Source organism: Hakea prostrata, chromosome 4 (assembly GCF_041222555.1).
Source record: "Hakea prostrata isolate BN-2017 chromosome 4, UWA_Hpros_2, whole genome shotgun sequence".
Taxonomy (NCBI): domain Eukaryota; kingdom Viridiplantae; phylum Streptophyta; class Magnoliopsida; order Proteales; family Proteaceae; genus Hakea; species Hakea prostrata.
Genome location: NC_142603.1, coordinates 4,827,553 through 4,845,734, shown reverse-complemented (window position 1 = coordinate 4,845,734; position 18,182 = coordinate 4,827,553). Strand labels below are relative to the sequence as shown.

Here is an 18,182-nt window from a genome sequence, read left to right as displayed (position 1 = left end):
AATACAAGTGCAGGAGAATGATAGCAACTTTCTTGAAGTCTATTATTTCTTTCATATAGGTTCCAAGGTGCAAGTCTGGAAGTTGGAGAGGCCTGGATCAGCCCAAGAAAGGTTACAATCTTTTATTGGGCCCAGTCACTCATGGGTTAACCAAAACGGGCTATCATCGGGCTGCAAACCCGATTTTTAGATAACCCAGGCTGTGACATTTGTGGACCTGGTGAGCTATAAAGCTAACAATGATTTTCTCACTTGTCAAGATCTGTGAAGATGGGATTTTGCTTGGGCAGCATAATTAAATCTAAAACGCCATTGACAGTATCAAGCAAAATCCACTTAAAAGTGAATCACAAAATCCACTTAAAAGTAATCACATAATTAAACGGTCCAAATTTAAATCTGGATAGAGTAGTGAATCTGGGCCGTTGGCTGTTTCTTAGAGAACACAAAAAACCCCCCAAGTATCCATAAGAACACACGAACCAACTCGTTGCAGCACAATCCTATACATCTCTACTTGGCTGAAAAAGAAAGAAAAGCTGTCTTATCCAATCAACTGGAAGTCTTGCGAACCTAAAACCCCATCTCTTCAGAGAAACGTAAAATGCTTGCAAAGGTTGAGATGTTGTACAAATTCCAAACAAAGGGAATCGGCATGAATTTTTTTGTAATTTATGTATTACTTTAATTGCCAGTAGATATTCGATTCTCTTGCTTTTGTTGCTTAGGTTTCCACATAGTACAAGTTGTTTCTTTCTTTTGTTTTGTTGGGTCTTTCCCTGTTCTCAGTTCTCGTTTTATCTAACTTTCTTTCTCCCAATCATATTATGGCATAGTTCGGGTATTAAACCTTAAGTCTCCTTAGAAAAATTGTGCTGTTGGGTCCTTCGAATCCATGAAGCCAATATTGCACTGCCAAAGTTGTGATTTGCTCTGATTCTCTCGGTTATGTGATCTTACAAAGAAAAAGATAAAGCTCATATTTGAACAGTTATAGAATCTCTCTTTAACGACCGTTGTCAGGGATTGAGAAGCAAAGTTGAAGTTGCAGGATCTAACTAACTACAATGTAAATGAACTTAATTAATAGAGTTATTAAAATTAGTTCTTTTCATTGATAAAATGGGTGGCTATTGAACCTGGTCTCATTAACCCTCAAAACACTTCAAATACTTTTGCTTGGAGTTGTATTATGTTCCTCGCGTGTATTATATCCAAACTCTGCACCCATGCCGAAGTTAAATTTGATCAACTAATTAGCCTGTACATAAAACAAACTCTAGAATCTCTATTTGGCATGAGATTCCATGTTCTAAAAATGTTTTCTTTGAATTATCCCTTGCCAATTCTCTACTCCAACCTCTTATTTAACTCTATTGTACTTGCATATCTACCCAAGTTATTCTGTTGGTCTAACCCCTTCTGCAAAGTAGATGCTAACAAAATTGTTAAGAAACCATTAGTACCAACTGATTAATCCAAAGCTCATGACAGTAGAACACCCTTATTATAGGTTATAAAACAAACATCTCCACCTCCAAGAAGAGCCCAAGAATAACAGAAGATCCCAGAAAATGAAGATGGACGAGGAGATCTGTCACTTTAGTCACCCACAGCACATGCTGAAGCTCCAATACACAGAAATCCCTTTCAACTGTGATGGGTGCAAGGAAGCAGGCATTGGCCTCAAATACATATGTGAGCAATGCCAATTCGAGTTACACAAGGTATGTGCCATTGCGCGTCCGATCATTACTCAGCCCTTCTACAAGAAATGTGAATTCAGGTTCTATAACCGGCCGGCAGGCATGAGGATATGCGATGCTTGCGGGAATGATGTGCTTGGATTTGTGTATCACTGCAACAATTGTGGTTTTGATCTCCACCCATGCTGTGCAAACCTCCCAAGGGTATTGGATGATGGGAAGCACAACTTTTATCTTTCCCTCAAGCTCTCTAGTTCTTGTCATCACTGTGGTGGCAAAGGTCCTGGATGGTCATACAGGTCTGAGTGCAGGAACTACAACCTTCATGTGTCTTGCGTGAAGGAAATGCTGGTGGAGAGTTGGCAGGCTATGTATCTCAACATAGATAGCAATAAGGTAAGGGAGTTGCAGACCAGAATCCCAAGCCTTAGGGGCGACCTGCATCATCATCACAAGGGGAAACGTGGGAAGTTGAAGAAGTGTTGCAAGATTGCTGGTGGTGCAGTTAGTGTTATAGTTTCAGCAATCCTTGGAGATCCTTCGGCTCTAATAGCTGCTGCTGTTGGGGCTATTATATCCAAGTGAAGAACCAAAAACACAAAGAACAAAAGAAAAGAAAAGTAGTTTACAAGGTCTTCTATAATATATAGCTGCTGCTGCTGTTACTATTAAAGTCTGTTAAGTTTATATAAGGGCTTCTGTGCTTTTGGCCCCTTTTGTCTTTCACAATACGTGTTTTAAATGACAATAACATGGTTTGTTTGTTTTTTTTCTTCTTTCTTTTGCTTGTTTTTCTATCTTGGATAGGAAGGCAAGTCCCTGGTGATTGCTTGTTAAAGAGTGTTGAGGAACTGTTTTTGAGCTATGATTAGCTAATTCATTGTTTGGTTTTAAAAATCATTAATTGTTGCATGTGGTTTCCTTTAATCTTTCCTTTTTGGGGTTCACCCCAGAGTCTTGTTAAGGATTTTGGCAAAACTCATTCATAAAAGGTTTCACATAAGGAAATATTTTGTGATCTGTGATTATTAATTATGCTTTTCGTGTCGAATCCAGATGCGTTTGAATTCTTGTGATTGGCAGTACTGTAAGCTTAATTTTGGATCAATTTTTAAATTCCATTTGTAACTTCCAGAGAATGAGAGAACTGTACATAAAGGGTAAAGGCTTCGTATAAAGGCACTCGTTAGTCAGTCAAGACCACTTGTAGAAGGAGTGATGGACCCATCAGTCTTGGATGATTATTATCTAAACAGGGCTTTTAATTGCGTTAGATTTGAGTTTGATTAAGTATCAGATATTATCTAAACAGGGCATTAATTGCATTAAGATTGGATTTGATTAATGTGATAAGATTGTATCAGATCCCCTAATATTCCAATTCAATTCATTTTCAAGTTCGTAATCCAACTGCCAAGAATATGAAGTCGAATATGCATTCCAATTTCGTAAACATATTAATAAACCCTCATTAGTCTTACCCTAAAAGATTAATTAATTTGACTTCATCAGCTTTAACATGCAGTCATTTTCTTAGGGATCTCTTGCCATGCCCTTTGTAAAAGCTATTTTTCCCTTTCAGGCTTTACAGAATTCCCTCCACTGTTTACCAAAAAAAAAAAAAAAAAGAATTCCCTCCGCTGTATGTTTCCTGCAAAAATGGAAAACTAGACTCTCATGTATATGTGGGAAACTTTTACACCCTAAATTTAAATCAATCATCAACCGTTCTGAACTTATGTTTCGTATTGCCATACAAGCAATCTATATGGTAAAACATGTCCCAGCAAGGCATTCAGATTCTCTAACCCCACTACTCCCATGCCCTAAACATTTCTCTCTTACAGCTCACCTGATATAGGTGGGCTTGAATATTCATAAAGTCAACTGAAACTAAAAAAATTAAGAAATTAAACCCGAACCCAAATAGATAAAGATATTTATTTTGATATAGGTTGAACCAACGGATTTCAATTAATCTGAATGGTTTGGGACTTTGGACAGAACTTGGGCACCTTTGCTTACACCCGCACGAAACTAGAAATGGTTCAGGTGAACAGATTCTCAATTTCACAATAATTGAAGTCATGGACTAATCCAATTTATATTTCCTGTCTTTGGAAGATGAACTTTGTGACACACTAAGATTAACTTTATAAACCAATCAAATTGATTAACTTTATAATTAAGACAGAACTATGCTTGAAGAGAAGAATAGTCCTTCAACACAAAACCCTCTTGAAGTGCTTCATTACTAATTTACAAAGATATCTATAGCAATCAAACCTATACAAACACACAAGCAATTTACAACCGACCCACACATTTTTAGTAGGCTATAACAGCACAAAACACTTTCTCTCTTTGTTCTGGGTTTTGGCAGTGGATGGAGCATACAGTGGGCTTACAAGACTGTAGATCAATTAAGACTGTAAAGAACAAATAATAAGATGTTTGGAAAGCTTGATGTTGTTCTCAGTCATCTTCCGTGGGAGCTTCTTTTGACACAACAGTATCAAAGATAGCTTGTCCAACCCCTTCTCCTACACCTTCAAGCAGCCCTCCAATAAACCCTACTATGACATGAGATGCAACACCAACCGCTCGCCCAAACTTGCTAGGCTTTTCAGGGACCTTGATGCCTTGGGCGTAAAGCCCATTAACCATGCTCTTAGCACAAACTGCATGTAGACTGTATGAACATTTCCTACAGCCATAAACCCACCCAGATCTTTTCTTCTTACACTCGTCACAGTTCAAATCTGAGTCTCCACTTGTTGATATCACTTTGAGAGTGTGTGCATGCACCGGAAAGTTCATTTCCCAGGAAAGCTGAGCACAGCATGGATGCATCACGAAGTTACAAGTACTACATCTGAAAGCATATCCTTTTGTTGACTTGCCACACACACAGCAGTTCGAAGCTAACTTCCCACCTGAAGTTACCACAGATTAATACTAAAACCAGGAAACGTGTAAGAGGGGGACAAACAAAAACACAAGAGAAGAACTCACCTGGTTTGGTGAGGAAGACGAGGGAGTGTTGGCTGTGGAGAGAGTGGCTTTTGAGAGATGGAGGAGCCAAGGCACAGAAGTCATGCATCTCATAATCACAGTTCATACATTTGAACCTTATGCCTGCACCATATTCTTTGCAGCCCATGCAGGAGAAGAGATAAGGAGAGTTGAATTGCACTAGCGTGTGCTGCGGGTGACTGAAATGGAGGATCTCTTTCTCATCTGCTAGAGATTTGTTCTTAATCATGGTGAGAAGAATTGTTCCTAGATGGGGATTTTCTTTGTTTTGATGGATTCCCTAAACTTGCAGTTTAAACCTAAAAGAACGGTTGAAGAAACATGGAGAATTTTCAACTATACTGCAAATTTGAAATGCAAAGCAATAGGTTACTTCTCAAGGTAGAGGAAGCCAGCTATTTATACCTATACGGATGATGGTGTGTTGTAGTAAGCCTTTCCTCACCACCTTCTATTGCTTTGCTTACTTAAAGCTGAGCAAACCCTAATTAAAATGCCTCTCTTGGACCATATGGGAGGCTGAGAGCTGCTGAATCACTAACCTATGTGACATGTGTCATTTTTATTCCGTAAGTGCCCCTCTATCTTGTTTGAAGAGTACGTACGCGTAAAGGGTATTAGAGGAAAGCGGAAAAGCACGCCTTCACCAAACCATACGCAAAGGTAAGGCCTCCACTCATAGATTGCGATCCAGACTCCGAATCTCGTTGAAGGGTCCACCAGCCATCGCCCATGGGCTGTGGCCCACCTATTCCATGCCATTGGTCCAGCTTTTACAATGTCAGCCTTCCAATTGTTTATGCGATGGCTTAGATTGCGTGCTCATCATTTATTATTTTTATTATTATTATTATTATTATTATTATTATTTATTTTTTTTAAATTTCTTGAAATTTATAGCTTTATATTAGAGGGCGGAGACTATTATATATATATTATAACGAACTCAAATCGTGACCTCTTCACTTAGAAGTGTCGGTCATTACTAATTGAACAATTTATAAAATTCACAGATAGTTGAACATATCATCAATATCCTCTCAATCTCTTTACTTAAAAGTGTTGGTCATTATCAATATCCTCTCAACGCCTTTCTCACATCTACTCACAAAAATATTGTCATACAAGGACCAAAACACATATAAATGTCTATGGATAATGATTTTTCTATTGAAATTATGATGGATAATATAATTTTCCCCGCTCTCATAAGGAAGGAATTGATTGGAAAACAGACAGGACCAGATCCAAAGGTGCTTCTCTCTGATCTTTTATCTTTTATCCTTTTGGGGTTTAAGGTAGAGAAGAGGGTCCAAAACCAATTGGGTACGTTTATCCTTTGAACTTGGGCTATTAAACTTTCCAATTTCACGAGTTTCTTCGAAGGTTCTTCAGCAGCAGCATGGAGTGGAAGACATCACGTCTATGGATTCTTAGATGGAAAAAATTTGGAAACTTTTGGGCGAAGTACACGGTGATCAGTGCCCAGGGAAGAAAATTTGAGACCATTCCATGAAAATCTCTGCTTCTTTTTCATGAAAGTCTTGGCTGCTTTTCCACAAAAGTCTCTCTCAGAGATGCCTTCATGTCCCATACTCTTTCAGATTTTTTGGCTACCCTTATCCTTGGAGATTTTGATAATGACCATCAGTTCTCCTGGGTGATCGTGAGAGAAGAAATGTGTTGACAAGGATATATGGGGGGACAGTTTTGTCCATCTTCTCGTACTGAGAACTCATGCAGCTCTCATGAAAGTATTCTTATTCGATTCCAGGTTAACAACGCATTAAAATTTGGCAGCTAACTCCATCTTTTTCTTTTTCTCTAAAGTATTTCTTTTTTCCATTCAGGGAAGGTGTCAAAGTGGGTTCTTTTTGTTGCCCTTCAATCACAAACAGAACCAATTAAGAGCAATACAGCCTTTATCTTTCAATTTCTTTCTGCTTTTCCATCTTTTCGGAGTTGTTGAGCATTTTTCAGCCAGATGCTACTAGAATCACTTGACTTAAGGTTCACTGATCCACCATTATTGAACGCATTGTATGATAAATTTAAATTAATTGATTTCTTGTTACTTCTTTATACACTAAAAGAGAGCACAAATCAATTAATAGAACGTGGAGAGAAATTTAAATTAGTTGTTAATTACTTGGATTTAAAGTGTATAGGTACATATCCATACCGAAATCGAATAAATTTTCAAAGAGTTGAATTTGCTTAGAGGAACCATCATTGAAGCTCCCAACAATCCTCCAAGAAGGCGGCTTGGCTTTAATCTTGCTCCATGCTAAAGCCCAATGGCCATGCATGGCAGAAAAATAGGACATTCATGGCATCACTGATGTTTAATGATAAAATACTCGATACAAAATCATAAGTCTCTTAAAATCACCTAACCAATATGATATTTGATGCCAATACTTTAAACCTTGTTCCAAACCACGTATGACTTAGATTGAGATTGATAGGATGATCTTGCCATGTGGAACAATGAGAACTACTGATTTGGATGAGTTCTGTCGAGAATCAGAAGCTGTCTCATGGCTTTACACAAACACATTTGGACAGGCCTGGGGCTGAGCCAAGCATGGAAAAGAGACTCTCAATGGACCATCACATAAGGTGGTCTTGCTCTGTATAGAAGCATTAATGAAGAAGATGACGATTACGGCCCCACCCCCCAAAAAAAAAAAAAAAAGAAAAGAAGAAGAAGATGACAAAACTAGCAATGTCACAATCATCATATGCTTTATTTGTGAATTCTTTTTCACTACAAGAAAACGGGCCTATGGTGGCACTTTGGGTAAGAATACAGCAGAAAACACCGCTGTATGTTAATTTATGGCAGGTCCGTTCTGAAATATTTTTTTAACGTTGTATATAGATTTATAACGACGTTTGTAGAAAACGCCGTCATAGGTCCCTTCACCCATGTAATTAAATACTGAGGAACTATATAACATTTATCGTAGGTCCTTTCTGAAAATAATTTTTTTTTAAACGTTGTATATATGTTTATAACGGCGTTTGTAAAAAACGCTGTCGTAGGTCCCTTCACCCATGTAATTAAATACTGAAGAACTATATAACATTTTTTAACGTTGTATATAGGTATACAATGGCGTTTGTTACAAACGCTGTCGTAGGTCCCTTCTGAAAAAAAACATTTTTTTAATGTTGTATATAGGTTTATGACGGCGTTTGTAAAAAATGCTGTCGTAGGTCCCTTCACCGATGTAATTAAATACTGAAGAACTATATAACATTTTTTACGTTTGTTAAAGAAAATTGATTTAGAAATCATGTTTAAAAATTTAAACTTTCTTAAAGTGGCATTTCTGTTTTCTTCTGCATTTTGAAATTCTGAGTAACTGGAAGCTGAACTGGAAAAGATTGAGGTAAACAAGTTTCCATTTGTTGATTTTCATGCAATGAATGTGAAGACCTCCTTATGCCTACCATGCTGATGCAATCATGGTATGGAACCTATATGCTATCAATGGTCTTCACCTAGACACTGGGTTCAAGTCTGGAAAGTCTTTAGCAAAAGCATTGGTAAGGCTTGCGCACTGGGAACTCCATTTTGATCTCGGCTTAGAGTTAATTAGGCTTTATTCAACAAGTAAGCATGGATTTATCCCAATCCATTGAGCTACTCGGAGACACCGTTTTGAATTATTTTCTCTCTTAATCCTTTGTGAGCTAGTTGAATCTAATTGCACTTAAGTTTGCCTTGTTAAATCCCAAAGCCTACCGGCCCTACCCTGCATATGTGCTCCTTTACACCACCATCATCAGCATATCACACTACTTATGTAATTGAATAATTTTTTGAGCGAAGATTCAAACTGCATTTTGGCAGTTAAATATTCTTGAGTATTTAACCACACAAGCTAAATGGATAGTAGACAAGTACCTTCTTGCTCAAGAATCAATTGGAAAAGCCAATCAAGACTAATCAAATTAGGTCATTTGATTAAAGTTGTTTCTTATGTTTCTGAAGTCTTTTACCCTTTAAAGGCTTTTATTTGTATAGCAACATTTGTACCCATATGCATGTAGATATGTATAGATGTATTGCACATAACATACTCTATCTCTGAATTCGTAAAGTAATAAGCTCACCTTGTGTTCTCATGCTTTACCAATCCTGCAAACTAGCTATGCATATACCTAACAAGTTATAGCAGAACTAAGAAACTGGAAGTTCCTAAGATTAATAAAATGTTGCAAATCAGTTGAGGAGATGATTCAAGCATATCTATCATCTATTTGAATTTACTGAAAAAATCTATATGACGCGCCCAGTTATCATTGATAAGCCCATGATGATCTACTGGATAAGGCTCTTACAAAAGAAATCCATTAGATTAGGCCCATATATATGGAATCAACTCCTAGCTTCTTCTCCTGGATTGCAACTTATAGTGACTTCATCCTCTATGTCTTGCATGGGTAATCAGATATAGTGGATTCTCAAGTCTCAACACTCCCATTACAGTATATACTAATCTCAGGATTCAACGAGCATCTGAGCAAAACAGTTTTCTCGTGTTGAAATTATTTTTTCTCAGTATTGCTGTCTATTTCACTATTAGTTATTTTCGACATAAAATCAAACACCAGGTAAAAATTTTCTGCATAACAATCAAGAGCTTCAGGTATGAATCCCAATTAGGCTTTGGGGCTATTGAAATTTGAAATAGAAGGCAAGGTGGGTGAAGATCGACAGACTTGAGTACCCAAAAAGGACAACCTTAATTAATTGAATTAAATTGCACCTTCAGGCTTTCCCTTCACTCTCATTCTCGCAAGCAAAGTGCTTGTTAAAATCTTACCCACCCCACCTTCATCCCTTCTTTCCACAGTAGAATGAGGTTTCTACATGTCATTACAACTCGAAAGAAATAAAATGTAGTGCTACTTGTCAAAGTAACAAACACTTTGTTAAAAATGAATGAAATTATGCTGATTGAGAGATAATAAAGATTAATGCAACTTGATTGGAGAAGGGGTTGGTTTGTAAGGGCTATCTACAAGACATTACTAGTGACCCATCATTTGGTTCAATTCCAATTCATGGGTTTATGCTCATCCATGAGTTCTCACTCCCTAGGGGGTCAAAATGAGTTTCTCACTTTGTTATTAAATTAACCATTTGTGTTACAATCCAAAAATAAAGTAAAAATTTTATACGGTCCTAAATTCTTAAAATTAAGGGCAAAATGCATGAATTTATAAGTAATTTTAGATTAATGTCAATAAGTATTGAAAAACACGTTATCTCCTTTCAAATAAAATCATAAGAATCTACCAATAACCCGAAGGGATAGTTCAGGCCATCATAGATCTGGAAAAGCCAACTCAGTCCACCCATTCATACGAAGATGCTCACGCAGATCCGGCTCAAACCGAACACACCAACGATGGAAGTCCTAGATCGGTGAAATAAGAGTAGAACCGATTTGAATAAAAATGGAAAATGGCATGGAGATCCGCGGCGGAGATCAACGACACAAAGGGGGACAGAAAGCGCAATCCAACCAAGGGGTCCGAAAAGACAAAAGGAGAGCGGGACCTAGCACGACAAAGCACCCGAGGGATGGAAGTCTAACGGGAGAATGGGGTGTAAAAGGAAAGACACACGATAAGGGAAAAAGGGAGCCCTACCAAACCCGAACACACAAACGGGGCACCCCATCGATAAAGGCCACACGAGCAACAAAAACGGGAAGATCCTACCAACGATCGTGCCCGGCAACAAGAGCAGAACCACACGAAGAGGCGAAACCCAAAGCAAAAAGCCTCGGCCGGCGAAAACAACGCGAGAAGACGGAGGGCACACGCGGGGGGGAAAGAATACGAAAGAGAGGCCAGGAGCAACCACGACCCCCGCCGCCGGGGGTTTCGGCCACCGCGTAACAGGGGCATGCGCGCCGGCCGGACCCGGGCCGCTGGAGGGCGCACCCCGGCAGCGAAAAAAAAGACACCGGCCCGAACAAAAAAAACACCGGAGACGCACCAGGAGAGAAAGAAAAAAAGGGAGAGATAACATGGAAGTAGGAGTCACACAGTGCAAATCTTAATAAAAAACTTACAATTATTTTAATTAGGCCCCTTTTGCTAAGTCAATGACAAATTTCTACACTCTTAAGTTACTCTATACAATTTCTTTCTTGAACAGATTTGAACGTCTTTAGCTCCACCAAGTTATCAGCTACATTTGTGACGTGGAAGACATTGAAAGTCATATAATTTTTTGAAGATCTCTGCTCAAGCCATATTCAATCTATCTTCTCACAAGGTACAAGTCACATGATATCCTCATTGATATAAATTATTCTAAATTCTTAACTTTCTTAACTTGTAAGGCAATTTTTGAAAATAACACATGATTCCACTACCTTTAATATTCTTCCTTCAACATTGCTTGCAAACATTATATTACTCTATCTTTATGTTTTTGAGATGATTCCATCAATATGCCTTAAATTCATGCAACATAATTCAATAATAATATCAATATAATGATACAAGCATATGTCCATCTTTGATTTAAACCTAACACTTGGCAATCATGTCTGCCATCATAAGCTGCCAGCATTGGATTTAAAAGAATCATAATCAACTGTATGAGCTTAGTTGCACCAAAACCATGAAATGTAGTTTGTTGAATTAGATAACTATGAGCAAATCATGCATTTGAGCACCAAAACCACATGAAAAATATAGCAACAGAGTGTATGCAGTGGATGCAAGCAAAGCAATAAAACAATAATTTGAAATGTACATGATAGCAGTGAACTTGAGAAAGATAATCAACATAGAACATAAAATATCATAAAAGAGAACCAATAGAGATATAAAGACTTACTACAATCCATAAGTTAAAACAAATCGAAATAAGCATATAAAGTTAATTAGTAACCACTAGTTCTGGTCTAGAATAGTGTTCTATAGGTAGATGGGAAAAAGCTTATACAAAAAAAAAAAAAAAAAAAAAAAAAACCCTTACTTCAGAGTCCATGAGGTGATGAGTTAAGCTAAGTGCAACCTTGCATAATTAAGGTGCTTGCTCGTGAACAACATAAAAACCTTTTGACTTCTTATCTTAACAAGAATTGTAGCTAAAGCATATGTATTTAGGCAACAGGTTAGTATGCCTATGTGCTTCGTGCTACACAAGTCACTTCAGAATATATTTTTTCTGTGTAGAAAAAGAAAATTTTAATTGAGAATAGTGTTGGTCAGATCATGTGAAACAAATCATTGACAATGGTGGGCAGCTTGAGGTAAGTTCCATATGTATGCATAGATTTTTTCTTTCAAATGCTGGTGTTGGCTAACAGGGTACATGGTTACATTGAGTTTCTGGAGAAGGAATTGAGTAATGCAATTTAATAAGATATATGTAGAAAATAAAACACTTCAAAAATTTCATCGGTTTGAACAGAATTATTTGTGGAACTGTTATACATGAATTCAGAAGTTATCAAATTATGCTAACACAAGAAATTAAATAAACCAAATAAATTAAAATCATTGGATATTGAATCTTAAATCTTTTTTAAAAGGGAAACGAAAATCATTAAGTCCATAGAATAGGAAAATTGTTGCTTTGTATCTTCAACCATAATTAGAATACATTGTTCTTATAGCAGATGATGAGTTATCATAAAAAATTAACATCGAGCACTAAAGTGCATCACCAATCAGATCAATTGTTGTACCATCTTCCATAGTAATTTTTAAAATGTAGGCATCAAAGTCTAAGAGCAACTATACAGTCTCCGTATGTCCATTGATCAACTATACAATCTCCGTATGTAGGCACCAAAGTCTAAGAGCAACTATTCAGAAGTACTTTTTTACTGGGTCGTTGGAGTAAAAAATAATTAAAAAAATATAGACAATAGAAAGCTAAAAGCTTTTCACAAAAAAACAGAAGAACATAAAAAGATTTGTCCGTAAAAGAAGACTAAATGCTAAGCAATTTATACGGATGTTTAGCCACCACCTTCTCATATATTTATTATGACAATTGTGAGTCACTGATCCTTGAACTGAGGATAATGTGAGCCGCGTTTCGGAATGAAATGTTGTCTCGTGTTTTTTATTTAGTGAATCGGCGAAACATGTCATTGGAGCCTGCAATTGTACAGATGCGGTGGGTGAGACCCACTTGATATTCTGAATCTGATATGATACCCTAGAAATAAGCTCTGCCCTGAAAAATAGAAAAGCCTACAAATCAGGCGAGGGTTCCCAGCCGGCGGATGTCTCCATCTTAGCTCCGGCAAAGTCGTCTTCTCCATCTCAATTCTCAAGTACCAACACTCACCAACCATTAATAATTCATCGTGACTGTCGGCAAGACGATCATAGCCTCTCAAAAAGAAAAGAAAAGAAAAGAAAAGAAATAGAGAAAGAGCCAAAGAGGTGATCACCACAAGGCCATAAAGCCTAAAAAGTTGGAGGGATACCCTTTTGGTAAGGGGGCTGTTTTTCACTGTTTTTTTCTTCTTCTTTCTTTCTTTCTGGGTGTAGTTTGTGCTCTGTTTTATACATTAGAAAAAGAGTAAATACGGAAAGGGAGAAGGCAAAACTTCATCCACCCACCTGCCCTGCCCTGCCTTGCTTACGAAACCAGTGTTCTTCTGCCTTTGATCTCACTTTAATAATTCGCAGCGTTTCTTGCCCTAACTGGTACAGAACTTTTTGTCGGAACCTCAATCATTCTGCGTTGTCTACCTGTCATTCCATTCCAATACATACATGATACAACTATACAAGACGTAAAAGCTTCAAGACATGGAATCCTATCTGTATTCTGTAGTACCACAGTCATATATATCTCTGTCTTTTCTTTTACCCACGGTTGGATCAGAACCCATCTGCAATATCACTTTCTCGATTCTCATCCGACCGTCTGGTTCTAGCTAACCCCTTACTGCAACTCTTGTCTTCTTCTTTATTTCTCCCTGTTTAGATAAACTTCATCGAGATTCCCTTGCTCTTATCTTTCTAAACTCTGTTCTTTATACATCCATACAGCTCACTTGACACTCGAAGACACAAATCTCCAAATCAAGTTAGTAAGAATGGGTATGGTGTGGGATACGTGGTTTCTGTAACTTCAGCCAAGGAACAGGGTCCATTTCCTGATTTCCTTTCTGGAATGTACTCTTGGACTTAGGTTTAAAGCCGCCCAAGAAAAAACAAAAGGGAGATCAACGCGTTCCAGAGATACTGATAAGAGCTTTCCAACAATGTCCCTCACACTCTGCTCTCTCCCACTCCACTGGAATCACAACAACCGGTGACTGAGAGTGAGACAGTATCATCAGAGAGCAGACCTCAATTTTTGCTGGGATCGAGAAACAAACCATGAGGAAAGAAGTTCAACAGGTTTCTGTTGTGGGTAACACAGCTGGGAAGATCACTCTCTGTTTCGAGACAAAACCCATAGTAGCTACATTAGTTGCAGTGACCCTGTTGATGGTCATTTGGAACCTCCAGCTCTACTACGACAACCTCCTCTCCACCGCCCGCCGCTGCTCCTCCTCCTCCTCCGCCGCCGCCTTCGCTTCCACGATCTTTCCTCCCAACTCTCCCATTAACTCATCTTACGGGAAGAAGTTCTCCAACTTGCCCCTAAAAGCGGCCATCGCTCCAAAGACCGACCCAAACAAGCGTCTTTTTTATTCCTATGGCAACGCCGCCGCTCTATTCGTCCAAATGGGTGCCTACCGCGGCGGACCCAGAACATTCGCCGTCGTTGGTCTCGCTTCCAAGCCCCTTCATGTCTTTAGCCGTCCCTGGTTCAAATGCGAGTGGATCTCCAACAACCGCTCTTCCCCTCCCATCAGAACTAAGAGTTATAAAATGCTACCGGACTGGGGTTACGGACGAGTTTATACGGTGGTCGTCGTCAATTGTACCTTCTCTGTAAACCCTAACGCGGATAATTCAGGTGGAAAGCTTCAGCTCTATGCATACTACAACGAATCACCCAGAAGGTACGAGAAATTCGTGGCTCTCGAGGAAGAACCAGGGTCTTACGACGAATCCAAGTATCGCCCTCCTTACAAGTATGAGTATCTGTATTGTGGGTCATCCTTATATGGGAACCTGAGCGCTGCAAGGATCAGGGAATGGATGGCCTACCACGCTTGGTTCTTCGGCCCAAGTTCGCATTTCGTGTTTCACGACGCAGGAGGAGTGTCACCCGCGGTGAGGGCCGTTTTGGAGCCATGGGTGCGAGCCGGCAGAGCCACGGTTCAGGAAATTAGAGCGCAATCAGAGTTTGATGGGTACTATTACAACCAATTTCTGGTGGTGAATGACTGCTTGCATCGGTACCGCCACGCTGCGAATTGGACATTTTACTTTGATGTAGATGAGTACATATATATGCCCGACGGAAACACATTGGAATCGGTTCTGCAGGAGTTCTCTGATTATACCCAGTTCACAATTGAGCAGAATCCCATGTCCAGCAAGTTCTGCTTAAATGATTCCACGCAGGATTACTCCAAGTAAGTACATTAATATTAGAGTGACGTTTCAGCTAGATTAAGTTTAGGTTTCCAATTCTTTCAGTTGCCAGAAATAGTTTCCATGAAGAGAGGTTCAATAATGTACTTCCTGTGAGCTCTGTTTTTCCGCATTGGGAAACAGAGCATTATGTTGGTACCCAAGCAAAAGCAATTCATGCTATGGGAGTTGCTGAAGTCCAAATTTTGATGTTGTTTTCGAGTGGGATTTTGAGAACTATGTTTGGTTTGGTTTGGTTTGTTTTGTTTTGTTTAATCTTCTTGTTGTTTTTTGTGGTGGGATATGAACATTTTCAGGCAATGGGGGTTCGAGAAGTTGCTGTTCAGGGAGTCTCGCACAGGAATCAGGAGAGACAGGAAGTACGCGATACAGGCAAAGAATGCATACTCGACAGGCGTGCACATGTCGGAGAATGTAATCGGGAAAACGCTGCACAAGACGGAGACGAAGATCCGGTACTACCATTACCACAATTCAATAACGGTGGAAGGGGAGCCCTGCCGTGAGTTTCTCCCAATTTCTCTAAAGAACAACAGGAGCGAAGTGGCATGGTATGATAAGCTGCCTTACGTATACGACGATAATATGAAGAAGTTAGCCCACACCATTAAGGAATTCGAGAAGAAAACCATTGGAATAGTTCCGTTTCCGTTTTAATTATACAGAAGAGAAGAGTAAACAAATCCACACCGAATCCCTCACTCTTTGAGACATGCAGAGCGTGTGAAATGCTTAGACGTGGTGTATGATTAATAATCAGTTTGTCGGTGCATACGTTGTGGCTGTTTCTCTTTCTCTCTTTCTCTCTTTCCAAACGGTGACCACCATAGGGTCCCTCTAGTCCATAGGATTCTCTGTGTGTGGCTTTCCTAGTTTTCCTCTCTCGTTCTGTCTCTGTAGCAGACAAAGATCGAGCATTCCGTTAATTTCGTCTGTATGTATGTACGTATGAATTATGGAGTGATGGTGGGGGTAAGCGGTGGTTGCTTTTGCAGGTTCGGTTCAGTCAAAGGACATGGAGGAAAGCGAGGAAAGGTGAGGTGTTGATGGGTCATGGGGTTAGATGATGTCAAATGTTTCTACTTTAATTGATTTCTATGTAAAGTTGTGTTTAGCATCAGTAATCACTTTATTTGTTATTTTTGATTTATGGGTATTTGCTAGTTCTACAATTCCATTTTTCAGTGTATTTATTTGTATTTTTGTTTCATCATTAATAATTGTAAATTTTATATCCGATACTTTCTTCTATATTTTGGAAGCGGTTAACTTTAGACAATTTCAGTTTTCTATTTTCGCAAAACAGGTACAAATCCTTATGTTAGATTGTTGAACACATCATAAGAAAGTCATTATAGATGTTTTCTGTAAAAGAACTAACAAAGGAAAAGGAACAGAGGAGTGGTGGTGGTGGTGATGAGTAATTGGAATAGTGTTCTCACCCATCCTGCCAGGTGGAAGCATAGAAATTGTTGCATCGGTCAAATCGACTCAGTCGACTTGGAATTTTATCCGATCAAAATTCTTGCCACAAGAAGCTTATCAGAAAAGATAATGTGTCAAATGCATGGCTGCACAGGTCGATCTTTGTTTTAAATGGGCCTATGGGTCGACTTGTCTTGGCATGAAGCACGCAAGACAACTCAAGTTAGGCATTCAAGGACCACCTGGGGGCGGTGGTCTAATGGTGTGAGGCTCACTCTCAAAGCGGTTTTGATAATTTCATATTTGAAGTACGAATTTTTTTTCTTCTGGTTTTTTCATTTTGTATTCGGCAGTTGTGTGTTTTTTGGTTTGAGTAATAATATTGGTATTTGTGGATTGTATTAGGTCATCGGTGAGACTATATATGCTGACATAGTCAATACTTGTACGGATGGTTCACAAGGCTAATGCTTGCATATGTAAAACCTGAAAGTCTAAATATTGCATTGAAAAGGAGGAAAGAAGTGCAAGGTGGCCACTACTGCATCCTTCTTTTCTTTTCTTTTTGTTTTTTGGGTAAAAGGTGTTCAAGGAAACCATGCAGCTTTGATGATGAAAAATTGAAAATAGAAGAGAGAAAAGCTGACAATAAGGGAAGCGACAAGTTAAGTTAATTACAGATTAGACATGTGGAGCCCCTTCTGGTAAAAGAGATGATCCTAAGTGAAATAAGAAGACTAGAGGGAGAAGTGGAGAACATGAACCTATTGTAATGAAAGATCAATGTTGAGGTTGGATTTTCTACCACCAGGTTAAAAGACTGCTTCTTTTATATTTGTCTATCACATATATAGTTACAAAGATGGTCTTTTCTGAGTATTTTCTGTCATAAATGAGCCCCAAGTGCAACTCTTTCTAGACTACAACCATGAAAGAGAAATACCTGAAGCATCATTCTTTCTTTACACACCCCTTGAGGATCAACACAACTGAGTTTGTGGGTGATATGTATCGGTTCGCAATCGGTACAATTAGAACTTAGTTAACTCTACGTGGAGTAGTATTCTTTAACTTTTATTTATTTAAAGGGGTTATTCAAAAAAAAAGAAGCTCTTATTTATTTAAAGGTAATCCTCCTTCACTCGCTATTGCTTTGTCTTGGTCCAACAAATTATTAGGTGACATCAATTCACTTAAAGTCACCAATCTCATGAACCTTAGTCGAGTGGCTAGTGAAGGGAAATTACTCAGCTAGAGTTCTGTTTTAGAGCTTTTACATATGCGGCTAGAAATAGCTGCATTTGGTAGTGGGTAAGTGGTTGTTTTTTCGCAGGTTTTCTTTTGCATTTGGTAGAGGGTGTTGCTTGGGTCCTGTGCCATAAATGCGCAGGATCATCAAGCCATGTACTTTCGGCGGTGGGATCGGAATTTCGGTCGAAATTTCAATCTCGACGTCGA

The 18,182-nt window shown here is 38.7% G+C and overlaps 3 protein-coding genes across 3 annotated transcripts; 2 read left to right on the top strand and 1 right to left on the bottom strand.

Moving 5' to 3' along the window:
* Window positions 1-1,508: 1,508 nt before the first annotated feature.
* LOC149017268 (protein VACUOLELESS GAMETOPHYTES-like) lies at window positions 1,509-2,579 on the top strand. The gene has a single exon (XM_089154326.1). The coding sequence runs from the start codon at window positions 1,575-1,577 to the stop codon at window positions 2,289-2,291; it is 717 nt and encodes a 238-aa protein (XP_089010452.1). The 5' UTR covers window positions 1,509-1,574; the 3' UTR covers window positions 2,292-2,579.
* Window positions 2,580-3,949: 1,370 nt separating this feature from the next.
* On the bottom strand, window positions 3,950-5,095 carry LOC149017267 (protein VACUOLELESS GAMETOPHYTES-like). Its single transcript, XM_089154412.1, has 2 exons — window positions 4,722-5,095; window positions 3,950-4,642 (listed from the first exon to the last, which is right to left on the bottom strand). Exons 1-2 carry the CDS (start codon window positions 4,969-4,971, stop codon window positions 4,182-4,184), a joined length of 711 nt encoding a protein of 236 aa, XP_089010538.1. The 5' UTR covers window positions 4,972-5,095; the 3' UTR covers window positions 3,950-4,181.
* An 8,489-nt stretch (window positions 5,096-13,584) lies between these two features.
* Window positions 13,585-16,419, top strand: GALS1 (glycosyltransferase family protein (DUF23)). The gene is made up of 2 exons (XM_089151591.1): window positions 13,585-15,280; window positions 15,596-16,419. The coding sequence occupies exons 1-2, from the start codon at window positions 14,130-14,132 to the stop codon at window positions 15,954-15,956; spliced, it is 1,512 nt and encodes a 503-aa protein (XP_089007717.1). The 5' UTR covers window positions 13,585-14,129; the 3' UTR covers window positions 15,957-16,419.
* Window positions 16,420-18,182: the final 1,763 nt, after the last annotated feature.

Excerpts from the sequence above, each read along its gene's own strand:
- LOC149017268 (XM_089154326.1), top strand. The coding sequence starts at position 1,575 with ATGAAGATGGACGAGGAGATCTGTCACTTTAGTCACCCACAGCACATG.
- LOC149017267 (XM_089154412.1), bottom strand. The coding sequence starts at position 4,971 with ATGATTAAGAACAAATCTCTAGCAGATGAGAAAGAGATCCTCCATTTC. Across the intron at positions 4,643-4,721 it reads CGTCTTCCTCACCAAACCAG|GTGGGAAGTTAGCTTCGAAC; the intron begins GTGAGTTCTTCT and ends TGGTAACTTCAG.
- GALS1 (XM_089151591.1), top strand. The coding sequence starts at position 14,130 with ATGAGGAAAGAAGTTCAACAGGTTTCTGTTGTGGGTAACACAGCTGGG. Across the intron at positions 15,281-15,595 it reads TCCACGCAGGATTACTCCAA|GCAATGGGGGTTCGAGAAGT; the intron begins GTAAGTACATTA and ends GAACATTTTCAG.